Source organism: Mesocricetus auratus, unplaced genomic scaffold, assembly GCF_017639785.1.
Source record: "Mesocricetus auratus isolate SY011 unplaced genomic scaffold, BCM_Maur_2.0 Super-Scaffold_100707, whole genome shotgun sequence".
Lineage (NCBI taxonomy): Eukaryota > Metazoa > Chordata > Mammalia > Rodentia > Cricetidae > Mesocricetus > Mesocricetus auratus.
The window spans coordinates 13,220,334-13,232,842 of record NW_024429269.1 but is presented as its reverse complement, the minus strand read 5'-3'; the positions used below and the strand labels follow the sequence as shown (position 1 = coordinate 13,232,842).

General features: G+C 48.9%; 1 protein-coding gene across 1 annotated transcript; it reads left to right on the top strand.

Annotated features, from left to right (window-relative positions):
• Nucleotides 1-353: 353 nt before the first annotated feature.
• On the top strand, nucleotides 354-12,299 carry LOC101833108 (dehydrogenase/reductase SDR family member 4). The gene is given in 9 exon segments (XM_005085586.4): nucleotides 354-698; nucleotides 1,685-1,862; nucleotides 6,795-6,896; nucleotides 9,151-9,221; nucleotides 9,308-9,359; nucleotides 9,568-9,702; nucleotides 10,112-10,167; nucleotides 11,816-11,903; nucleotides 11,905-12,299. Coding segments are annotated over 9 exon segments (840 nt in total). The 5' UTR covers nucleotides 354-567; the 3' UTR covers nucleotides 11,932-12,299.
• Nucleotides 12,300-12,509: the final 210 nt, after the last annotated feature.

The window sequence follows — 12,509 nt, the reverse complement described above, 5'->3', positions numbered from 1 at the left end:
GTCCTGAACTAGCTCTTGTAGACCAGGATCATCTCGAGCTCACAGACATCCACCTGCCTCTGCCTCCCAGTGCTGGGATTAAAGGCGTGCACCACCACTGCCTGGCTTATTTAAACTTTTAAAGAAACAGAAGAAAAATCAAAGCTTCATCCACCGAAACTCGCTCCCCACTCCCATCCCCCTACCCCCCCCCACCCCCGCCGCCAAAAAAAGGTGGCCCAACAGATGTGTGAGGAGCATCTGAGGCACAGTAAAGCCTGAGGGTCCTGCAGAGAAGAGCTGTGGGCTGGCCTACAGGAAACTTGGACTGAGAACTTATGGTGCCAGTCCCAAGCCCCCGCGGAGGGAAGTGATCGGCCCGGAGCGGGGCGCCAGCAGGGAGCGCTCGCAGCCGCTGCGGCTCCCCCCTTGCCCCGGGATCTCGCGGAACAAGTCCTGGAAGTCGGGGCAGGCGGTCCGTCCGGGGAGGCAGGACGCTCGCCCTTCACTCGGGCAGTTTCTGCCCTTTGAACTGTCACCTCCCGCGACAGAGCCCAACCCACCTCCCATCCCACGCCCGCCTGGACTATGCAGAGAGCGGGACTCCTGTTGAGTGGCTGGACTCAAGCGTGGAAGTCGGTGAGAATGGCCAGCTCCGGGATGACTCGCCAGAGCCCACTCGCGAATAAAGTGGCCCTGGTCACTGCCTCCACCGACGGGTGAGTACGGGAGCCAGAGTCGCCATCCAGAAACAAGTGTCCTTTAACTCCTGGACTCTTGTCCAGAGGCCTACCCGGGGGATATAAAGGAAACCCACGATGGACCTGAAATCGCTTCGAATCCCCCGACCTGGCCCTGCCACCACCCAGCCCCTTGTGTCACTGCTGCCTTCGGCATTGAGACAGCGGGACGCTGCCGGGGGTACCCGGGGTCCCCATGCTTCTAGGCTGCCCCAATCAACAGCTCCACCTAGAGTATGGGAAGACCAAAACCACCAGCCGAGGTTTCAAAGCTACTCTGCTCTTGCTGCCCCCACTGACTGCTCCCCCAGTGACCGCACTCCTTACCTCGATGAGCAGGGAGAGCCTGTGTCCAGATCTTTGCTTAGGTCTGTGTATTTTTGCCACCGTGCCCAGCCTGTCTTACCCACCACTCGTATCTACTGTTTTTTCAACCCCACAAGACTTGGGTAGATAAAAGTTCCTCGAAAACTTAGAATACAGATGTATATGGAAAGCTAACATCTGACCATTGTAAAATATGTAATTGATTTTTACATTTTTGAGCCATGCTTTTCCATGAAGGTCCCCAAATCTAACAAAGGATAGAATTTTGAGGTTGTAGTCTGGTAAGAGAGATGTGGGCTCCTTCAAGCAAGACCCTCAGGCCACTGCCACAGCAACTACTGGATATTCATTTCTCTCCCCTCTTTTCCAGCTGGGTATAAATTCAGTAACCACTCATGAGGCCTGTGGTAGATCATGTCAGGTCATGGGAACTGGGGTGAAAGATCACAATGAAACAATCTGACTTCTCCTTCTACCTGCACCATTAAGTCTTCCCTTCCTAATAGAAACATGTGGAGCTCAAACACAGGAGAATCCAAAGCCGGCAGTCTGAATCCAGAGCCCGTGTGTGCTCGCACCCTTCTCCCCGCGCGCGCGCGGAAGAAGCCTCGACAGTGTATCTCTTTTTGCACTTCTAGGATCGGCTTCGCCATCGCCCGACGTCTAGCTGAGGATGGGGCCCACGTAGTCGTCAGCAGCCGCAAGCAGGAGAACGTGGGCCGCGCAGTGGCCACGCTCCAGGGAGAGGGCCTGAGTGTGACTGGCATCGTGTGCCATGTGGGGAAGCCAGAGGACCGAGAAAGGCTGGTAACCACGGTGAGCGGGAAAGATGTGGGCGCTGGGCCAAGCCATGGCAGAAAGCAGACAATTTGCGCCTTCGTCCCTGACTAAGACAGCACTGGTGAGGTGCAACCCAGCACTGACTTCTGACGCATCCCAGCGCCCACACCCAAACTAGTCCACCAATAATTTTTAAAGATTTACTTGGGAGTGGTTTCGAGACAGGGTTTCTCTGTGGCTTTGAAGTCTGTCCTAGAACTGGCTCTGTAGACCAGGCTGGCCTCAAACTCACAGAGATCCGCCTGCCTGTGCCTCCCGAGTGCTGGGATTAAAGGCGTGCGCCACCAACGCCCAGCTTTTTATTATTTTGAATTATGAGTATGGTAGGGAGAGTGTTTGTGGGTACAGGTGCCTGTAGGGCCCAGAAGAGCGCCTTGAGTCCTCTAGAGCTGCTGGTTATGAGCCACCTGGTGCTGGGATTTCCCTCAGGTCCTTTGTGAGAACAGTACATCCTCTTAAACATCAAGCCATCTCCCCAGCCTCTCACCAACACATCTTTGTTGTGTGCCTTTTTCTGCTACATCTGCATCCTAAAGTCTAAGAACGACCAGATTCTCCCAGCAAGAGAGGTGCTTCAGCCTTGCAAGACCCTTAGACACCCCCCCCAAAATGGCTGGACCTGATTCTCCAGGTTGAGCTAATAAATTCTCTCCTGTTCTTTGGCTTATAGAGCTCCATGTTCCACACACCTACTGTGAGCTATTTCTTTTGTGCAAAGCCTTATGCAGGTTTTTTGGGGGGGGGAGCTTGAGGCAGGATCTGGTGCCAGAGCTAGAGTGGTGTGGAATTCACTTTGTAGCCTAGTCTAGCCATGAGCTTGCTTCCCCAGTGCTGGAAGCACAAATGTGAACCACCATGCCCAGGCATGGACTATTCTCCCTATAGTCACAGAGACTGGGTCACATAGCCGAGGACACTTCTCCCGGTCTCACAGCCAGGCCTACCCTTCTAGACATTCCCCCATTTATGTAGTGTCAGCCCTTAGATACCCAAAATCTAAGCCCATGTCAGGCATGACACTTGGCAGCAGACTCCAATTGTAGCAGAAAATACGAACCATGCTACAGAGAAGGTGCATCTTCCCCCAAGTCCCAAGTACAAACACAGAGGAAGCACAGCTGTGGGCACATGGGTGGCTGTTGGGGATAATTTGGGCAGTCTTCTGAAAGAGGAGAACCTTAAACAACATCTGGCTGAACTGTGAAGGCTAAAATAAGACGATCCCATTGTTATTACCTATCTGTACTTTATGTGTACGAGACTTTTTGCCTTCATGTATGTCTGTACACTATGTGTGTTCCATGCCCATGGAGTTCAGAAGATGGTGCTATATCCCTTGGAACTGGAGTTACAGACAGTTGTGAGCCACTGTGCAAATTCTGGGTACCTCTATAAGATCAACCAGTGCTCTTAACCACTGAACCATCTCTCCAGCCCCAAGATAATCCCATTTTAAGGAACTGTTGACAGATACGTAAATGTGTTTTGTAAAGGACCAACTATGAGTCCAAGAAAGTTATATTGCCTGGCATAGACCACTGGAAGAGCCTGAAATTGTAATCTTGATCCTGAGAAGCAGGGACCAATTAGTGACAGCTATTTAAAGTAAATATAGCATACGTGTGTGTACATGCACACAGACACACACAAAGACACACACACAAACACACACACTAGTGCCAGGGTCAAACCCAGAGCTATACACAATTTCATGTCAAAATCCTATGGGGTTGGGAGGCATGGGAGATGGTCCAGCCATTAAATCTCTTGTTCTCCAAGCAAGATGACTGAGGTTCAAGCTCCTAGGTCCACATAAATTCCAGATGTCTAGGGGCTCTCCTGTAATGGCAGCCTCAGAAGACAGATATGGGATCCCCAGAGCAGGCTCTAAGTTTGAATGGCAGAACTTGACTCAAAAGAATAAGGTGTAATAGCAAACACTTCAGCCTCAGGCCTCCACACACATGTACCCACATATGAACATGCAAATACACATAAAAAGAAGAAAGTCCTTATAAAGAAAATATCCTCTGGTGACGCACGCCTTTAATCCCAGCACTCGGAGGCAGAGGCAGGTGGATCTCTGTGAGTTTAAGGTCAGTCTGGTCTACAAAGTGAGTTCCAGGACAAGCTCCAAAACTACACAGAGAAACTCTGTCTTGGAAAAAAACAAATATATATAAAATCTTTCTCTCCCAGAAAGTCCACTTAGCAAATCCTGCAGCCCTGGCTCTGAAGTCAAGCTTGAGTTAGACCTCAAGGAATAAGTGGTAATAGGCAAATAGGATGAGGCTAGGACTCCAGTGACCCTGATAAATGAGCAAGCAGCCAGGACTGGAGGGAAGAGGGGAGCTCTGTCAGTCCTCAGTCACGAGCTACAACTGTTGAAAGTAGGCTGCATGGGTGAGACTGGTGACTTCCACAGCCTCCCAAGAGTGCCCATGACTGTGTAGCATATAGAACCCATGTGAAGCTTGGAGCAAGATGAAAATGATATTCAGAAGGATAATCTGGCAGTGGTGAGGATTGACACGGAAGATGCTAAGAAGGTCAGTGAGGAAGCCATTGGCTGTCATCCAGGTCTGGGGCAGTGGCAAAGGAACCAGTATGGACAAGAGACAATTAGAACAAAGATTTTTCTAACCACATGTCAAGAAGTGAGAAACAAGAGGATAGGCAAACCACATACACATGTGGTATACACGCATATGGGCATGCACACAAACATACATAAAAAATGAAACAATTGAGGAGTCGGTACAAGAGATGCCATGGTGGAGAGTGATGGAGCAGCTGTCAGCAGTCTGAGGTGCTCTCTGTCTGTGTGACAAAAGCTGCTCCCAAGGGTGGCATTGATTGCAACCTCCCACCATGCACCAGAGTTCAGCAGTGGTGTGGTGGGACAGGATGTGTGGATCTCCCACTTGATAATACTTTGTTTTAAATTAATAACAGTCAAAATAGACAGATCCAAAACACGTTGCAGCGATCATATAGTGTGGAGTAAACTCTGAGAGATATCAATGTGGTCTTTTCACATTCAACATTTTTGGGGTTTGGGGTTTTGAGACAGGGTCTTGTTCTATAGCTCAGACTGGCCTCAAGCCTGTGATCCTTCTGCCTCAGTTTCCCCAGAGCTGGGATCACAAGCGTAGACTAGCATATCTAATTTATGAACTCTTATGGTTCTGTGATGTTCAGTCAACACACAGCCCTCCCCCTGTCTTTGATGACAGGCTGAAAGGGAAGGGAGATGGAAGCCGGAAGAGGATCAACACCCTCTGGTGTGGCCCATTATCCTCCCCCCTTCCCAGACATTCACAGAGCATGACATACATCACTTTCCTTCCGTTCTGTTCCTGCCAGTCACACGCCATCAGGCTTTTTGCACAGAGCCAAAGCAGGTGACTGAGACTTTGGGCTACAACACCAACATTTTGAATGCATGAGCAAGTGTTGGCCGGTAGTGGCTTTAAAGGAGTCTGTGACTTTAAATTTTTTGTTAAATGAATGCATTGACAGCCTGGGTATTCCTTTAGCAGTGTAGAAACAACTGAGCTTAGCACCTAGTTAGCGAGAATAATTAGTTAAAAGCAGAAGCTAGCAGATGGTGTGCATGCCTAATAACACCCTTCCTCTGCCAAATTGGAGGCACAAAGTTGATTGAGGGCCCATTACATGCTATTTGCCCGAGGCTTCAAAATTGCCAGGTCTGGGCAAATACAAAGCCTGGTTTAAGGTGGCTCCTAACCACTGACAATGCTTGGCCGTCCTCCCAGGCCTCTGCCACCTGCTTACAATGAGGAGGTGCAATGACTCCTTTCTTGGCTTACAATGAGGAGGTGCATGACTCCTTTCTTGACTTTCTCGGTTTTAGCCTCGGTTTCTGCCTCGCCTCTTCTCTACCACTGGCCCAAAAAGAGAAAGAAAACGGCATCAAAGCTGAGTGTGAAACCGCTTCAAAACCAGAGGTCATCACCGGCACCGCTCTCCTGCACAGCTGGTTTCATAATGATCCCAACTGACTGCTGGAGGGCTCCAAGGAATCCACTCTCTGCTAGAGCTGGGATCTGACCTCAGTTCAGCCTCCACTTTGTACCCTGAGCTGGGATCCCTTTACCTCTCCCAAACACAAAGAAGTGGGCCACCCAGCTTAGATGTCCCTACAGAATGATAACTGAATTACAGCCTGGAAAAATCAACTTCCTTGGACCTAGGTGGCATCACTTCTACCATAAGGAAATTGGGCTAGAATGATCCTCCCAGGATCCCTCTTCATTCAGGAACATGTGGACAGGCTGGCTTTGAGGTTGTGGTAAAACACTCAAGGAAAATGGTCAATAGGTACTCGAGGAAATGGGGCTGGGACTCAAGAGGAAGTCTGGAAATAGATTTGAGATGAGAAGTGAAGACACAGAATGAAGGCGCTCACTGAGGAGACGTGTAAAAAAAAAGAACAAAGGGTCAGAGACGCCCTTACAAGAGCCAGATGGGGCTGGAGAGTGGCTCAGAGCTTAAGAGCACTGACTGCTCTTCCAGAGGTCCTGAGTTCAGTTCCTGGCAACCACATGGCAGCTCACAACCACCTTGAATGAGATCTGGTGCCCTCTGCTGGCACACAGGCAGAAGACCGTATACATGATAGATGAATGGATAGTTATCTAGACAGATAGATTAGATAGATAGATAGATAGATAGATAGATAGATAGATAGATAGATGATAAAATCTGTGGGGGGGAGAGACAGAGGGAGGCACAGATGTTAGTAGAGCTTAGAGTGGCTTTGGAAAGAACATGCTTCGAGAAAGACATTTGACAGCTGCTCCTGAGATAAAACTCCTGTCAACGTAGATGAGCACACCTCCCTCCCTTAGCTGTAGCCCTGACTCATACCTTCTTCCTCTCCAGGCCGTGAAGCTTCATCAAGGGATTGATATCCTGGTCTCCAATGCTGCTGTCAACCCTTTCTTTGGAAACCTACTGGATGTCACAGAGGAGGTGTGGGACAAGGTGAGAAAAGATTGAAGTTGCAGCAGGGGTGGGCCCTAGACACCAGTCAGCACAGCCTTGACCTGCCAGACTTGACCTGCCAGCCTGTGGAGTGCCTTCTCCCAGAGTGGGGATGCGAAGGGCCCACCAAGGGCCTTACCAAGCCATGGGATTGCGAAAGTGGGGGGGGGGGCGGGGGGCTTCTGGTGTCCTGCCCCTCCCTTCACCTCTGCCTTCCCTGGCTTTGTCTACTGTGTTGGCTCTGAGCTAGCCATCTCTGCCTCCATTCCCCACCGCTTCCCTAGCCTGCTTAACCACGCCTTTCTTCCTAATTCGTTTCCAACAGAAACATGGCAGCTAAGAGGCTACCAATGCTATGCTTAAACTTACCCACCCTCCTGTCCCCTTCTCAGCTGTGGGAAAGAGTGTGTTTTCATTAGTTGGGAATGTTATAACTGATGTTGACTGAAATGTTAATTTTGGTGAAATTACAAAAGTTGATGCACTATAGCATACAGCCTTTGGGTATGACCTGTTTCTTCTCTTTCTAACTGCACTGCTAAGAAAATTCTAGGTGCCTAAAAGGTGCTGGGATGTTGGCTTTCAGGTGAACATGTCACATCATATTCATAATGTAATTCACCCATCTGTATATACCCTTTAGCGATAACGCTGTAATCTCAGGTCACTATTCCCACATGATTTGGATATGTTAAATTCTTATGATCTCCCTGCGGATTTTTCAACATGGAAGTTTAAGGATAGCAAAAAAGAAAATTGTAGTTTATCAGTGTTCCAAACATGAAGACCAAAGTGCCAAATTTCTTCAATGAGCCAGTTTCTGGTTAAGATATGTTTTTAAAGAAGCCTCTTTTGGGAAAAGTCAAATAAAATCAGTTTGTAGATCAGTAATTTTTTCTCTCCCTTTTATTTGAAAGATTTTTTTTATTTGTTGTTGTTGTTTTGTTTTTTGTTTTTTGAGACAGGGTTTTTCTGTGTACCCCTGACTGTCCTGGAACTCTCTGTAAACCAGGCTGACCTAGAACTCACAGAGATCCATCTGCCTCTGCCTCCTGAGTGCTGGGATTAAAAGTGTGCAGCACCTCTATTAAACTTAATTTTTTTTATTTTTATGTGTATGTGTTTTGCCTGTATTTGTGTCTGTGCACCACATGCATGCAGTACTCACAGAGGCCAGAAGGGGGCATTGGCTAACCTGGACGTCAGACCTCCAGTGTGCCCATCATCCCAGTACCAGGGAAAACCATGGGGCAAGTATTCAGCTGAAACCATGAGCTCTAGGCTCAGTGACAAAACCTGTCTCAAAAAAACAATAAGTTGGAGTAGCAATTGAGGGAAATACCCTGCATTGACTTCTGACTTCCCCTCCACAAAAATATTAAATAAAGTTGAGCATGAAATCCCAGTAGTAAGGAGACTGAGGCAGGAGGATTGCCATGAGTTCAAGGCCAGCCTGGGCTATAGAATAAGTGCCAGGATAGCCTGGGCTTTAGAGTGAAAATATAAAACTGTGCAGGTGTGTGAAGAGGTTAAGTCAGGCAAAAGGTAAATAACTTGAATCTAGCTAAAGGGTGCTGGGTAGTCACTGTATTTCTATCACAAATCTTTAGTTAGATTAAAAATTTTCAGACTAAGAAGTTAGCCTGGGAACACAGAAGGTGAACAACCTGCCACTTAGAACAATATAAGGTCATACATTTACATTCCAAATCTGAGACTGGGAGTTGTGATTGTGGGGTATACCCAGGCTCCCCAGGGATGATCCCTCATTGTTCTGCTCTGATGAATACCCACCCAGACGTCCAGCCTGGAGGTCCTCTTGCTCCTTTAAGGGTGGAAGCCAAGGAGGCAACAGAAGTCCCCAGATGTCTCAGGCCAGGCTACATATTCCCTGAGAAGCCCAGCCCATTATAGTGTAGGTCCACGCAATGACCCAATTCCACGTTCCCCTACTTGGAAGAAACACTAATCCAGCTCAAAACCAAAGATCCCTGAGAGCTCAAACTGACTGTGGACCTGCTGGGTAGGAGAGATGCTTCATTCTGTCTCACCTGACCTGATGTGTCATCATCTATATAGACGAGCTGTGAGAGGCACCTACCCAACCCCGAACCCGAATTTTCCCTTTGTCAGGTCAGCTATCCCTGGGATCTCTATCAACTGCAACAGGCATTTTTAGGGAACCTGTGTAACTCCTCATCGCTGCGCCCTTGTGACAACCTTCTCACATCGTCTTCCTTTCTGTTGGCTTCAGGTTCTGAGCATTAATGTGACGGCTACAGCCATGTTGATAAAAGCAGTGGTACCAGAGATGGAAAGACGAGGGTAACCACTACCGAGAGGACGCTTGGGTGAGATGGGGCCCCTGATGGTCTTTATGCCAAAAAGGGCCAGCTCTCTTTCCTTTTCAGAGGTGGCTCGGTGGTGATCGTGAGTTCCATAGGAGGCTTCGTTCCATTTCCTGTAAGATCCTACCCTGTCCATCAGCCTATCCCATCCACCCCTCCAACTGCCCAAACAAGTATTTTAGCGTCATCCTCCCAAGTCCCCACCCACAAAATAGACACCTTGCTTCCATGAACCCTAGCCTACCTGAGACTCTAAGGTGACTTCTGACTGTGACCCTCCCTTACAGGAGGTGCTGAACCAGCTCATTCTCTTCTCTCCCTAGTTCCTAGGCCCTTACAACGTCAGTAAAACGGCTTTGCTGGGTCTCACTAAGAACTACGCCTCGGAGCTGGCCTCCAGGAACATTAGGGTGAACTGCTTGGCGCCTGGAATCATCAAGACCCGTTTCAGCAGTGTGGTGAGAAGGAAGAACACTGAACCCCAGGCCCCTTGAGAGGACAGAGAAGCCCCCCTACCTTCCTGTTCCTGCTGTCTGTGCTTTTGTGCGTCCCCTCTCTGTCCCCATTACTTCCCCAGACCAGACTCTCACGCATTCCTTTCCTACTGGTCTCTACCGAGTGAGGGATTCAGACTATACGCATATTATACCCTGTCCCCTAAAGTGGACGAGCATTGAGGAGACTAAGCAAGAATCCTGACAAGGATGACGCAGAGGCCCACAGAGGGGAGAGCAGGGAGTAAAGAAGCTATAAGGGATGAGGATCTAAATGGTCCCTCCCGGTTGCTGTGGGGACAGACAGTTCCCTCCCTTCTCTTCCCATGATTTCCTCTTCTTGCACATAAAACGATTCCTCTTCTTCTTGCAGTTATGGAAGGACGGATCAAAAGAGGACATGATGAAAGAACGCATGCAAATTAGAAGGTAAGCTGTCACGGGTGAGGATTTGTGGGAATAAAGACAGAAAGTTCAGCCCTGGCTCTCAGCCCCGCAGATAACACAGCATGCTCCTTCTAGACTTCACAAATTCATTAATCCAGCACTCCTGTGACTTGACCAAAGACCTGCTTTCATTGCAAAAAGCAAAGTACAGCTCTCGTTCGTTGTCTGCCTCCACCTTGAACCTGTGGAGACCAGAACCCAGAAGACAGTGATGTTTCCGATGCTCAGACAGATGATCCTAAAGCCCAAGTAAAGTGGCTGTGAAGCACTGAGCCAGACTCTGTCTGAGGGAGTCTCTGTCTTCCCCAGTGGGCTGGCTGAATTACTAAGGCGTTTTCGACAGCTCTCTACCGCTCTGCCACTGCCCCTCTCTCTGCCTTCTGGCTTTTCTAGCTTGACCCCTCAAGGACAAATGCTGGCAGTGCCTACCTCTTTACTAGGCCAGCACCTTATCCAGCCTCCCTCAAGTTCTCCCAAAGCATGCAGAAGTTGGGCATGAGTTTTAGACCTAGGTGGCAATTTCTTGATAAGTCAGGGCATTGCCATTCTGAAGACTCCAGTGAATGATCTAACCCGGTGCATCTGAGTCCTGGCTGCACATTTGAATCATCTGGGGAAGCCCTGGCAAGAGCAGGTGATGAGTGCACATTCCCAGGGCACACTCACAGAGGCAGGCAGATCTCTGTGAGCTCGAGGCCAGCCTGGTCTACAGAGAGAGTTCCAGGACAGCCTCCAAAGCCACAGAGAAACCCTGTCTTGAAGGGAAAAAAAACATACAGAATCACAATGCAAACAGCGTGATTTAACATAGTCTTATAAAATGAATCTGGGCTTAAAGGGATAAAAATAGATTCCTGAAAAGGATCTGCACATTGAACCTGTACCAGTGAAATAACCTGACCCTTCCATTTACTGTCACAAAGATTCTCTGACAGTGGAATAGTATATATACATGTTGAAGCTATGTATTTTGAAACATGATATAATTGTTCACCATTTTATCAGTTCCACTGTGCATTCTGGTATCTAAAAGCAGTGTTTCTATATTTAAACACAACATGGTTTTGCAGGAATCAGTATTTATGCTTATATAAATTATAACCACATAATATTAACCACCCTATTTAATAGGCAAAAAAAGCTATACACTGGTTCTGAAAACTCACTTCTTTCCAACTTTTTTTAAAATATGTATGGGTGGGTTGAGTTTTTTGTTTGTTTTGTTGGTTTTTTTTTTTTTTTGGTTGTTTGGTTGGTTGTTGGTTGGTTCGTTTGGTTTGGTCTTGTCAACACAGGGTTTCTCTGTGTAGCTCTGGCTGTCCTGGAATTTGCTCTGTAGACCAGGCTGGCCTCGATCTCACAGAGATCCCCCTGCCTCTGCCTCCCAAGTGCTGGGATTACAAGTGTGCTCCACCACGCTCAGCATGTAGGCATCACATCCCATGGAACTGGAGTTTGAAACCGTTGTGAGCCTCCTTGTGAGTGTGTTGGGTCACCTGGGCCCTTTGGAGGAGCAGCTGGTCAATGGTCTTAACCACTGAGCCATCTCACCAGCTCCCATCTGATAATTCTGTGGGCCAGTTGGGAGGGGCTAGCCCGGTTCACTGTTTGCTCTCTCCTTGTTTCCCAGGCTAGGCAAACCAGAGGACTGTGCCGGCATAGTGTCCTTCTTGTGCTCTGAGGATGCCAGTTACATCAGTGGCGAGACAGTAGTGGTCGGGGGGAGGAACCCCTTCTCGCCTCTGAGGCCCAAGAGATGGCCTGCCAGGGCAGAGGTTGACTCCAGCTGGTGTGGGGGGAGGGTGCAGTCCACCTGGCGGCTGTCGCCCTTCCTAGCCGCTGCCTAGTGTTTTGTTCATCCCACAAATTCAGCTCTACCCGGTGATAAATTCCTGCTTTCTCTGTGGTCCAAGTGTGGTCAGATGAGCATCCCGCTGTTGCTATGGCCTGGTGAGAAGACTGTAGCTACCTTGGATGACGACCAAGCCCCCCTACTCCCCCCCCCCCGTCTCTGGAGAATTTGAGGGAGATAGAAGGAGCCTGAAGTGGGAGGAACAGAAATGGAAATTAACGATTTCCAAATAAAACGAAGATGATCGCGTTGCTCTCTCTGAGTCTGTCAGTGTGTTCATTTCTCAACGTAAGGTGCTTAGAGTATCTGAGAAGTCTGGGCAGCGCTGGGTCTCTGGATTTTTCCCAAGCCTCCTCCCTTGATGCTCAAGGGTGGAGGTGTCTGCCGCGCCAGCTGTGGGGGGGAGGTGGCTCGGGAACTCCCAAGTGCTACTCTTAGCCTCACACCCCCAGGGACGGTGCCAAGGACGCCA